Below are 12,960 nucleotides of genomic sequence, written 5' to 3' on the forward strand. Positions count from 1 at the left end.
TGAAGAGCAGAAGCTGACTGGAAAGGCGACGACCATGTTGCAGCTGGTATTCCACTGCTGCCCTCTGCTGCTCACAAAGCCTGGCCAATGTGTGGAACGTTGAGTTCCAGCGCGTGCTCACGTCGCACAACAGTCGGTGAGCTGGCAATAGCAAGCGTTACCAGACCGGCGGCAGCTGTAGATGATTTTCGGAAATGGGCACATACACGGCACACCTTCACCAGTAGCTCAGGCAAATTGTGGTAGGTTTTGAGAAACCGCTGAACCACTAAGTTGAACACATGGGCTAGGCATGGTGTGTGTCAGCTTGCCGAGCTCCGAAGACGCCACCAAGTTACGTCCATTATCAGACACAACCAGCTACTGACTGATGGCTGACTGGTGCTGCGAGGTGAGAATTCAGAGGTAGAAGTGGAGGAGGAGAAGGGGGGTTGCAGCCACTAATGTAGGTGGTGGCAGAAATCCTGATAGAATTAGGGCCCACAACGTGTGGGGAGGAGACTCGAGCATCGCTCTCGAGCACAAGCGGTATTGGGCCAAACACCGCGATGTGCCGAGCATAGCGATGCTTGAGCCAAACTGGTGTTCGGCCGAGCATGCTCGATCAACACTATTCCCTATGTGATAAAACTGACATGTTAATTCTGTGGTTCAGTACAATTAGAGCGATACCACATTTTTATTGTTTCTCTTTATAACAGGAGCAGGAGCTCCGTACAGTATTAGAATGTATTGGCTACGATGAGCCAAAGTTATTGCTTTGCAAAGTCTTGCGAGACTTCGGGTAATAACTTCATAAATGAATTGGTACTGTAAAAAACCATTTCCCGAACTCGGGACAGGAACTTCACAATCAAGCCTCAGAGTCTTCAGAAGGCCTGAGGCTGTCAAAACAACTGAACGACTCCCTCCATCTCTGCACGGGGAGACATTTGGTCCCTGAGAGTGCAGCACTCCCGGGAAGAGACTGCTCTGATGAATTGCGACCACGGGATCTGAGGGGTTAACAGTCCATGATTGGCGTTATCGCATACATGACATACATAAAAACCAATATGGGCTGATCTGTTTGCTCCAGTGAACAGCTCCAAATAAACTGAGCTGACCCCTTTAGGGTACAGCTGGCGCATGTGGTGTAAATACTGTGGATCTTCTCGCAGTGAATTTGCAAGTGGAAAATCCACACTATTTACAGTACCAGCAAAGTGAAGGAGATTTTCACAAATCTCATTTACACACCGAAGACAGAAAATTCACACATAACATGGGGTGCAGATTTTAAATCTGTAGCATGTCAACTCTGGGTGCAGATTTCTGCTGCGGCTGAACTGTATGGAAAATCTGCAGCATTTCCGCACGGAAAGTCACAGCCCCTTTGGATTTAGGCCACATCCACTGCAGAAGCAGCCATGTGTGACCATTCCCTTACAGTTTGGACCCTAGTGGTTAGAACAGGAAGACAGGAAATTTAGAATAATTAAAGGGGCTATCTCATGAAAAGTATTTATCACCTATATCTTAACCTTTATTATTCATTTTAATATATGTGGACCAAAAATCTATAGTCTTCCAGTTGTATATGATACATTTTTTTGTTTGTTTTTGGAATCCTATATTATTTCTTAGTTTATATCTGCAGGTTTTGTAGGAACAATCTATAGGGGTATTTTCCTCATACACCCTAACAGAATATCTCTTGCTGCCTCAAATTTATTGGGGATTAGCTTGTTAATGTGTTGCCAATCTCCCTCTCAGAAATAGAGAGTATACACAGTATCATTAAATCACTTGTGCAGGAGAAAGAGCCTTTACATATTCATATCTGTGCGGCCACATTGCCTGCTTCCTTGTCAAGGCTCTTTCTAAATGTACCTAACTAAAGCTGAGGCTCTTATTCCTACATATCTCTCACTGCCTTATTCATAAGATCGGAGTGCCAGCAGTGCACTCCGCTAACCACTCCAACTAGAAGAACTATATTATTTGAAAGGTACAACCCAGCTCCCCCGACATGTTTCGCTGCAGCGCAGTGTCCTCAGGGGATATGGAGCTACTATCAACACAAGTGTAATTGGGGTCAGTGATTTAAAATGGGGGGGTGGGGGGTACGGTTCATTCCCTCGTTCCTATCCAATAATCTCCCCCTGTTCGTGTAACGGACAGGACGGCTTACCCATAATATACAATTCCAGCTGATCCTAGGCGGTGGTTGGAGGAACACGGGTCAGAGCACAGATCTTGTGCGCCTGCGTTGGAGCTTCTCCTCGATCTCATGCTGGTCCCAGAAAAGTGCATGACTGGAAACTTAGTCTCATTTTAGATAGTTTCCCAGGGAGCAAATGCGCATGTCTTAGGACTGAAAATAACAAATCTCCTAGACTTAAACTAGACATATAGTCAATCAAAAGACAAATATGTATTTGTTTTTTTTATTTTGTATAATATGAAGTATTATTACACTGTATATTTAGAGTATATTATTATCCAAGAAATTAATATCTGGAAAAACAAAAACAAAAAATCATAAAACAATTATTTATTTGTATTTATTATTGCTCTGATTTTTTTTTAACTCTATGTACCTTTATTGTTTATATATATATATATATATATATATATATATAATCATGAAAAAGGTCGACTATTAATTGTGTTCTTTTCAAGATATATATTATGTATTATTGATATTTAATGGAAAAGAGGGGAAAAAAGGAGGCTCGCTACAGTTGATTAGGATCATGAGGCTTAAAGTCATTATATTCTTTTTATATAAATTTTTATTTTAAATTTAAAATTCCCATTAATCAAATAAATAATGAGAAGGAGAAACCTTCATTCAGGCCCGTTGGGCTCATGGTATTGAGCCTATATATCTACCAGGCTTCACATTGTAATAACTTTTTATCCAAAATTTCCCCCTCTAGGTCCCAATTAAATTTTTTCAATCCCCCAGAATCTTAGTAAACTTGAGTTTTTATCATGGACATACTTAATATATGTCTTGAGACGGATGTGTCCTTTTCCGTCTCAATTGCACTTAGATGTCCAGAGATACGTCATCTCAACTCTTGTGTCGTCTTGCCAATATAGATTACCCCCCGGGTCTTGCAGGTGATCAGTGGAGGTAGGTTTTCTATATATGTCTGTACTTAGGTATCCATCTTCGGATTTAGTTATTTTCAAATCCAGGAAAAAGATCTCCTTTTCTTGTATTTCAAAAGCATATTTCATTCCGATGTTGTCGTTTAAAACCTGAACAAAATTGTGAAAGGAAGATTGATCACCCTCCCATAGGATGATGATGTTGTCTATATACCTGCCCCAATAGAGAATGTAGCAGGTACAGTTGCAAGAAAAAGTATGTGAACCCTTTGGAATGATATGAATTTCTGCACAAATTGGTCATGAAATGTGATCTGATCTTCATCTAGGTCACAACAATAGACAATGACAGTCTGCTTAAACTAATAACACACAAAGAATTAAATGTTACCATGTTTTTATTGAACACACCATGTAAACGTTCACAGTGCAGGTGGAAAAAGTATGTGAACCCTAGACTAATGACATCTCCAAGAGCTAATTGGAGTGAGGTGTCAGCCAACTGGAGTCCAATCAAGGAGATGAGATTGGAGGTGTTGGTTACAGCTGCCCTGCCCTAAAAAAAAAAAAAAACACACACACCAGTTCTGGGTTTGCTTTTCACAAGAAGCATCGCCTGATGTGAATGATGCTTCGCACAAAAGAGCTCTCAGAAGACCTACGATTAAGAATTGTTGACTTGCATAAAGCTGGAAAGGGTTATAAAAGTATCTCCAAAAGCCTTGCTATATATTACTATATAACGACTCAACATCCAAGCTTGCCAATAAAGTATTGGGTGATAGGTTCATATTGTTAATCTTTAAGAGGAGATCTATGGTGTCTTTTATATATGAGGGTAAAGATATGACAAAAGGTCGTAACACTTAGTCAACATATGTCTTTTTCTCATTCAATAATCTCTGAACCATACATAGTCATTTTTGTTCTGAATGACTATGTTACCACCCTTATCGCTCGGTTTTATCACTATTTCTTCATTTGTTCTCAATTCTTCCAAAGCCTCACATTCAGGGGGGTCAAATTGGATTTAATGTGATCCTTCCTCATTTTTATATGCTGTGTTACAAGACACAATTTCCTTGAATTGTGTGAAGCATGGTGTGCTTTTAGATTTGGGTTTCAAATATGAAAAAAGGGGGATCAAGAGTAATGTGTTGCCCCTCATTTTACCTTATTAGACTTTCAAGGGTTTTCATGCATCTCTTTTCTTTTTCGAAAACCCTATGTATGTCAGATTCTGCCTGTCTATGTGTTTTATGTAGGGCTAATTGTCACACAAAAAGATTAATGTCTTTAATCCAAGTGAATTTGTCACATTGTGTCACCGGCAAGAAGGTGAGACCTCTAGGTAGAAGGGTCTGCTGTGGTATTGTAATAACATAAGAGGATAAATTGATAATCTGTTTCTCAATTGGTTGTTCTCTATTGCGGTCCATCTCTATTTGTTGTAACACCATTTTTCCCAGTCTCGTAGTTGGATTCCCGGTTGACCTAAAAAGGGGGAGGGGGGATAGATGTATTCTTTTCCCCAGGTGTTGACATAGTTAGTATAGTCTGGGATGTCGACCCTACCACAGAAGTTGTGTTTTGTCGCATACTCGTTGCTTGGTTGGGTTAGCGTGCAAAGGTAAAGGATTGTGAGCCATGCATGGAACCACTTGCAGAGGGATTTGAGTTTACATTTGTATTTACAGAGGGACCTTTCATGGTCGCCTGTTGTTTTTCGACTGAGGGTTGAGGACATATTTGTGAGATTTCCCTCCTGTGTTGTGCTGGTCTCCTTGGGGGTTGATAACTCCTTTTCTTGATTTTTCTTTTTGTGCCCACCCTTTCACTTCGCGTTCCCGATATGCTTTGTATTGAACTCTCTGTCCCTGAGGTTTTTAGTGTCTGAGATATCAGTTATTTCTGATGTTATTTCTATTTTTCCAGATATAGACACGATCGCTTTCAAAGTCTAAACAATTCCCTTATATATTTACAATGTTTTCATTCCTTTATTTTGTTTTGTAGTTGGTCTAGATTCTCTAGATGTTGACTGAATTCCTGTTTCTATTTTATTTCCTTCTCTAGTTGTTCATCTAGTTTTTAAAAAAAATCCTTTCATATTCCGACAAGTAATTCAACAATCTAAGGCCTCTTTCACACTTGCGTTGTTGGGATCCGGCATGCACTTCCGTTGCCGGAGGTGCCTGCCGGATCCGTAACAACGCAAGTGTACTGAAAGCATTTGAAGACGGAACCGTCTTCCAAATGCTTTCAGTGTTACTATGGCACCCAGGACGCTATTAAAGTCCTGGTTGCCATAGTAGGAGCGGGGAGCGGGGGAGCGGTATACTTACAGTCCGTGCGGCTCCCCGGGCGCTCCAGAATGACGTCAGAGCGCCCCATGCGCATGGATGACGTGATCCATGTGATCACGTGATCCATGCGCTTGGGGCGCCCTGACGTCACTCTGGAGCGCCCGGGGAGCCGCACGGACGGTAAGTATGCTGCTCCCCTGCTCCCCGCTACACTTTACCATGGCTGTCAGGACTTTAGCGTCCCGGTAGCCATGGTAACTATTCAGAAAAAGCTAAACGTCGGGTCCGGCAATGCGCCGAAACGACGTTTAGCTTAAGGCCGGATCCAGATCAATGCCTTTCAATGGGCATTGATCCCGGATCCGGCCTTGCGGCAAGTCTTCAGGATTTTTGGCCGGAGCAAAAAGCGCAGCATGCTGCGGTATTTTCTCCGGCCAAAAAACGTTCCGTACCGGAACTGAAGACATCCTGATGCATCCTGAACGGATTACTCTCCATTCAGAATGCATTAGGATAATCCTGATCAGTATTCTTCCGGCATAGAGTCCCGACGACGGAACTCTATGCCGGAAGACAATAACGCAAGTGTGAAAGAGCCCTAAGTGAGCACTCCATCAATAGGTGTTCCCACCCCTTGACAAAGTCTACGTCCTCCAAATGTGCATTTGGTCTTAAAGAATATATTAAAACAAATATTAACCCTTTCATGACCAAGGGTCATTGATGCCCTAGTGTCCAGGTCAAAATTTACAAATCTGACATGCGTCACTTTATGTGGTAATAGCTTTGGAACACTTTTACTTATCCAAGCCATTCTGAGATTGTTTTCTCGTGACACATTGTACTTCATGATAGTCATATATTTGAGTCAATATATTTCACCTTTATTTATGAAAAAATCCCAAATTTACCAAAAATTTTGAAAAATTCACAATTTTCCAAATTTCAATTTCTCTGCTTCTAAAACAGAAAGTCATACCTAATAAAATATTTATTACTTAACATTCCCCATATGTCTACTTTATGTTGGCATTATTTTGGAAATGTCATTTTATTTTTTTAGGACGTTAGAAGGCTTAGAAGTTTAGAAGCAATTCTTAGTCTAAAGTCTTAGTCTAAAGTCACTTTGTGGGGTCTACATAGTGGATACCCCCATAAATGACCCCATTGTAGAAATTACACCCCTCAAGTTACTCAAAACTGATTTTACAAACTTTGTTAACCCTTTAGGCGTTCCACAAGAATTAAAGGAAAATGGAGATTAAATTTCTAAATTTTAATTTTTGGGCAGATTTTCCACTTTATTAAATTTTTTTCTTTAACACATTGAGGGTTAACAGCCAAACAAAACTCAATATTTATTACCCTGATTCCGCGGTTTACAGAAACACCCCACATATGGTCGTAAACTGCTGTACGGGCACACGGCAGGGCGCAGAAGGAAAGGAATACGATACGGTTTTTGGAAGGCAGACTTTGCTGGATTGGTTTTCTGAACGCCATATGTTTTTTATTTTTCTGCCGATCGTCTTGTGCAGGGGCTCGTTTTTTGCAGAAAGTGTTGAGGTTTTTATTGGTACCATTTTTGGGTACATAGGATTTTTTGATTATTATTACACTTTATGGGGCAAGGTGACCCAAAAATTAGCTGTTTTGGAACAGTTTTCATTTATTTATTTTTACAGCGTTCATCTGAGGAGTTAGGTCATGTGATAGTTTTATAGAGCAGATCGTTACGGACGTGGAAATACCTAATATGTATACTTTTTCTTATTTATTTAAGTTTTACACAATAATAGCATTTCTGAAACCAAAAAAATTATGTTTTAGTGTCTCTATAGTCTGAGAGCCATAGCTTTTTTATTTTTTGGGCGATTGTCTTAAATAAGGTATCATTTTTTGTGGGATGAGGTGACGGTTTGATTGGTACTATTTTGGGGGTCATAAGCCTTTTTGATTGCTTGCTGTTGCACTTTTTGTGATGTAAGGGGACAAAAATAGCTTTTTTGGCCTTTTTTTTTTTTTTTATGGTGTTTATCGGACGGGGTCTATCATGTGATATATTTATAGAGACGGTCGTTATGGACGCGGTGACACCTAATATGTGTATTTTATTTTTTCATTTTTTTATAGGAAAGGCAATTTCTCTTTTTAATTTACATTTTTAGTTATTTTTTTATTTTTCATTTTTATTATTTTCACTTTCTTTTTTTATCAAGTCCCTCTTGGATCATGAAGATCCAGAGGGGCTGATGGCTGTACTATACTTTGCAATGCTCTTGCATTGCAAAGTATAATACTATTAGATGCCCTGTAATGCCCTGTAGGTGGCAACAGCGGACGCTTTTGTAAAGCGTCCGGTTGCCATGGCAACCATCGGGCACTGCCATCACAGCGCTGCAGCCCCGATGGTTGAGAGAGGGAGCTCCCTCCCTCTATTAACCCCATGGATGCCGCAACCGCTGCATCTATGGGGTTACAGGAGAGTGTCAGCATAGAGCTGACACTCTCTGCTGATGGCGGCGGCTCAGGAATGGAGCCGCCGCCATCACACACAGCAGGGGACCGGGGGCAGCGCTGGAAAGGGGGGGGAATCGGGGGGGTACGGCCGCCAACATTGAGGGAGGCTGGGGCAGGAGGGGCGGGTGAGAATGAATGCATGGGGCGGGGAGGGGGCGGACCGCATCAGGGCAGCTGCCTCTAGGAGATGAGCGCAGGAACAGATGAGCTGCAGGCGGACACAAGGGGGGCTTGGAGGGGCACAGGTGGGGGGCACAGCCACAGATTGGGGGCACAGATCGGGGGGGGGGGGTAGGGGGGTATTACGAGGACACTACCTGATTTCAGGCTCTGATCTGCAGAGTGCAGATCAGAGCCTGAAACCAAAATTTTTTCACTGCCACGATCCGATTGGTTAGTCTGCACAGACTAACCAATCGGATCGATTGTCGGCAAGGGGCCACTCTGATTGGTCCCTTGCCGGCATTACTAGACTGTATGCTGACCGCTTTGCAGCGCTTGGATTAAAGAGCTGGTTTGACGTTTATAGACATGATAGCTGCACGGGGCATGTGCAAATATCACGTATATAAACGGATTGCAGTCGGGAAGGGGTTAAAGGCCATTAAACAGGAATAAGATAGCCTTTGGCTTTTCAATTTTGTAACATTAATGTGTCACCTATTGGAGGTAGCTACTCTACAAGTCAATGTTTCACCTTTTAAGAGGCGTTGCAAAAGCACTTGGGATATAAGTCACACCAGAATCTCTCCTATAAGGAAATGGCACCCATCCGCAGGCAGCTGTTTCAAGGTTCTTGCTTCTCATCAGTGCAATGTAAAGGCCTTTTAACTAGCTGACCGATACCCTGCTCTGCATTGAAAAGGGAAAAAGACCCTGAAACAGCGGTCTACAGATGAATGAGTTTTCCTTAAACGGGTTGTCCAATAAAAAATATCTGAATACGTTTGTAATTGCATGTAATTAAAAATTTAGGATAGCCACTAAGTTATTTAATAAACTATCTGTATAGCTCCTCCTGCTGTTTGTCTTTTCTCTTATCTCTTCATCCTGCTCACTGAGAAGGCCGCACATGCTCAGTTTCATCCTTCAGCTGCCTCCTGAGCTGTTATAGGGAGAGCTGAGGCACGTCCCCTTAGCTGAAGCAGTAAAGACATCTCCTTTGGGCTTCAAGAAAAAAAGGAGACGGGAACAGAACTCCTGGTGGTCTTTATAGTAGTATTGGAAGCCCGCTGACACATGTACTATATGATCTCTGATTTTCATTTTTTACATTAACCATGGGATAACCCTTTTAAGTGAAAGACCCTTGTGTGGCTTACATTATATCCCAGGTCATTTTGCAAGGCCTATTAAAAGGTCCAAGATTATAGGGTAGACACCGCGAATAGGTGACACTAAAGAGGCGGCTTCTTCCCACATAGCAAGAACTAGTTTACTTTGGCTGGGTTCAAATAATGTTTTTGCCATCCATTTAACGCATACAAAAATGTATACGTTAATGGCTGCCTCAGACAGATACCATACTGTGGCATCTGTCACCAAAGAGTTCTATTGTAAAAAAAAAAAGTATACATTAACATATACGTTTTTTTACTGGACTCTGCAGGATACAAAAGCATGGTGTGCTACGCTTTTGTATCTTTTTTCCCAACGTATACGTTAAAAGGAAGGCAAGAACGTGATGTGAACCCACCCTTACCCAATTTCCCAGGGAGCACTTCTAGGCCTATAAGACTCCCTACACCAACGTGCAGTCTCCAAGAGAAGAAAAAAACTGTACCCTCCTAGACCCACATCAAAGGCCAGTCACCTAGTCAACCAGTACCCTGCACCACACTGACGAAGGCCAAGAAGCCAAAACAGCTGTCTGTGTAACATCCCATAGTGGTGTTACCACTCCTGCACCTTGCTACTGTCTTTAATGGGCTAACACAATGTCATCTTATGTATCTGGATCCAGGTTGTCTCTATATTGTGCATTGATAATCTTGTTATGTAACTGTTTATTACATGCAATATGCCTGGTTCACCAGCCGGTGGCAGCGTTTCTGGTAGAGCTATATGTAGACAGAATGAAACTCACCATCCCATTCTCCCCCCTTTGGGCAGAAGTGGGCGAGTCCTGCTTGCTACCAGAAGGAGGGGTGGCAGTTCTAGTTTGTTCCAGATTAGACTCCATGTTGGAGCTGACAAGGAAAGCAGCTGTAAGGAAAGCAGCGAGAAGGCCGTGGCACTACTGCAAGATCCACCACCAATCCAGGTTATGGGTCATTAGTTAAAAAATCTCAGAAAAACCTTTTAAAGGGTAGCTACCTCTACTAAAGAAGCAGCTTTCTTCTTGCTGGATAAGAGCTACCGTAATTTACATAATTTTCGTCATGAGAACCTGTGAACTGTAATTACACCTCTGCTCCTGTTAATTGATATTAGTGAATTATGGCACCAAATTTACAGACATTCCACAGGGTGGAGTTAGTCTAAACTTCTGACTTTTCACAAAGGCTTAATGGGGTTGTCCAGAATTTTCATATAGATGGCCTATCCTCAGGACAAGGAATGGGAGCAGCGCCGAAGTTGCCAGCTCTGTCCACAATGCAATGGATAGAGCTATGTAATTCCAGAGCTGGAGCTACAACTAAGCAACTGATCGGGTTGTCAGACCCTCGCCTATCTCATATTGACAGCCTATTCTGAGGGTAGGCCCAATAAAACAATCCCGGACAACCCCTATAAGAAAATCATAAAACACATATACACTTTGGGAAAAATGATACTTCCCCTTTAATATTACACATTAGGCTTCATATGACATGGATATATTGCCTACCTTAGTTGACGCTTCCCGTTCCAGTTTTATGGGGCTCTGAAGGTGAAAAGATTATACACACACATCAGCATGGACTACAAACAGAAAATGTGTATATACTGTAGATATGTTTTCATAATATTTCATATGATGCCTCGTGTTATAGGATTTACAAAAACATAAACTGAAAAAGTGGAACACTCATCGAAAGAGAGGAAGCGGTTCATAAGGATTTTTGAGGAATCGAATGCGTTGCGCGTAACCCACGTCTGATAATATGACGTCAGCGCATGAGAGGAAGATGCCTAATTGGAAACATGACAACAGAAAATTTGGAGAGATTCACTAAGCACTGTTGGGGATGGGGACAGAAACCCATGGAGGTGGGAATTAACATAAAAAAAATTATGTAAATTTTTTTTAGAAAAATCACGAGCAAGAACCTGTATGCCGCTACATACAGAAGGATACGCATGCATGCATTCATACATACAAGGATGAGAAGAAGACACCTTGGGAGAAGAACTGCTGGAGGACTAGCTATTCTCCCTTAGGAGGTCCATGCTTGTCAGCAGTGGTCAGTCACCTCGGTAGTGTAGTTACCTCACTTAGCACTTCACTGGCTGAATAAAGTAAACCAGAAGCTACTAACGTTTGTTTTTTACAACATTATTGGTCATTCACCAAGATAAACACAGAAGAGGAGCTATTAGGGTTTTAATCATTAAATTCTAGTGCAGTGTTTGGGGTTATACAAGGAATGACTAGGATTAGAAAAACATTTCTCTTCCCTCCCCTCAGAAACAGTGCCACTTTGGGCCATGGGCTGTGTCTGGTATTGCAACTCAATGTCATAAATGAATGGGACAGAGCTGCAATACCAGACAGCCCATGGACAAAAGTCGTACTGCCCATGGGGAACAAGAGTTGATTTTCTAATCATAGCCAATTCATTTAATAATATCTGGTAAGAAAAGCTTTTAAAAGGATGTGTACACCCTTGGGGGAATTTTTTTTTTAATATTATTATTGCATTATACTCATTTTGAGCTAAAATCATTTTTTCAGTTGGTCTTTAATAAAAATGCTGTACCCTTTTCTCTGTACAGCCTTGAGATTCTCTAGTAGCACTCTGTCTGTTTTCACTCTGTTCCTTTAGGCAGCTCTGACCTCCTAAACACTGGATCACTATAATAAAATTCCTGGCGCTGTTGAGAACCTGCCCTTATTGATTAGTTTGTGGCTTAAATAAGTGTTTATGACTTTTTAGTAATTAAGAGATCAGAGTTATTAGATGAACAGCACAAAGTGAAAGTGAAAGTTAACTGTAACAGAAAGGCTGAATATTTTAGCCCAAAATAAGTAAAATGCAATAATAAAAATGCCTCCAAAAGGTGATCATAGTGTAACTGCCGTTTAATTTTTTATACCCTAACGCTATAGTACACCCTGCTGTATAAGTGCTTTTGTGCTTTATAATTTAATCTTTCTCAGTTTCCCCTCATAATAACACCCAGAAATGTGTGCTACTTTCCTATTCTGCAGCCTCTTCTCACAGCTGTCATGGCCTCTGTTGTGTTCACCGTGACACGGTTGCTATGCATGCTGTTGCTTGCGGCAACGTGTGTATCATGACCTCTGTTGTGCTCTTCGTGACACGGTTGCCATGCATGCTGTTGCCAGTGGCAACGTGTGTTTGTTGCAGCATTTAGGTGCCTGCCCCTTTCATCCTGCTTCCCTTTCCTGTCTGGTGATGGAGGGGTTAATTATCTGGATGGTGCGGATTTAGGTGTGTCTTGGGTGTGGCCTCTTGGCTCTTTATATTTTGTGTTGTCAGCTTGAGGTCAGTTGCCCTCCAGCCTTTGTGTTAGCTGGAGTGTTGCTCCTTTCCTGGATATACCATCTGTCCAGTTGGAGGGACTCCTAGCTAGACATCGATGTCACCTTGATATCTCCCCTTTGTTCTCTCTATCCTTTTCCCATACTCACTTGTTGTATTGTTTGGTCGTTGGTATTTTGGGTGTGTGTTTATGTCTAGTTCAGTGTTCCATGTCTGGTTTGTTTGGTGTTGAATTCCAGGGGGGGGGGGAATCACAAGTCAGTGAACAGCTCTGCCTGGGGCCGCCATGCTCCCTGTCCACATGGGCGTCCGGTTGTTGTTGTGGCCGCGGCAGGTAAGTGCATGTTGTTTCTGGGCTCTTACCTGCCGATCCAATGGCTGTT

At 41.9% G+C, this 12,960-nt stretch overlaps 1 protein-coding gene across 2 annotated transcripts in view; it reads right to left on the minus strand.

Moving 5' to 3' along the window:
* PAK5 (p21 (RAC1) activated kinase 5) overlaps positions 1-12,960 on the minus strand; it is a 222,628-nt gene that overhangs the window by 111,991 nt on the left and 97,677 nt on the right. For both annotated transcript variants that reach the window (XM_040429873.1, XM_040429872.1), the window contains exon 3: positions 10,759-10,794. In XM_040429873.1, the coding sequence (XP_040285807.1) occupies positions 10,759-10,794 (36 nt within the window). The remainder of the gene's footprint in view (positions 1-10,758; positions 10,795-12,960) is intronic.

The sequence above is a fragment of the Bufo bufo genome, chromosome 4 (genome assembly GCF_905171765.1).
Source record: "Bufo bufo chromosome 4, aBufBuf1.1, whole genome shotgun sequence".
Taxonomy (NCBI): Eukaryota; Metazoa; Chordata; class Amphibia; order Anura; family Bufonidae; genus Bufo; species Bufo bufo.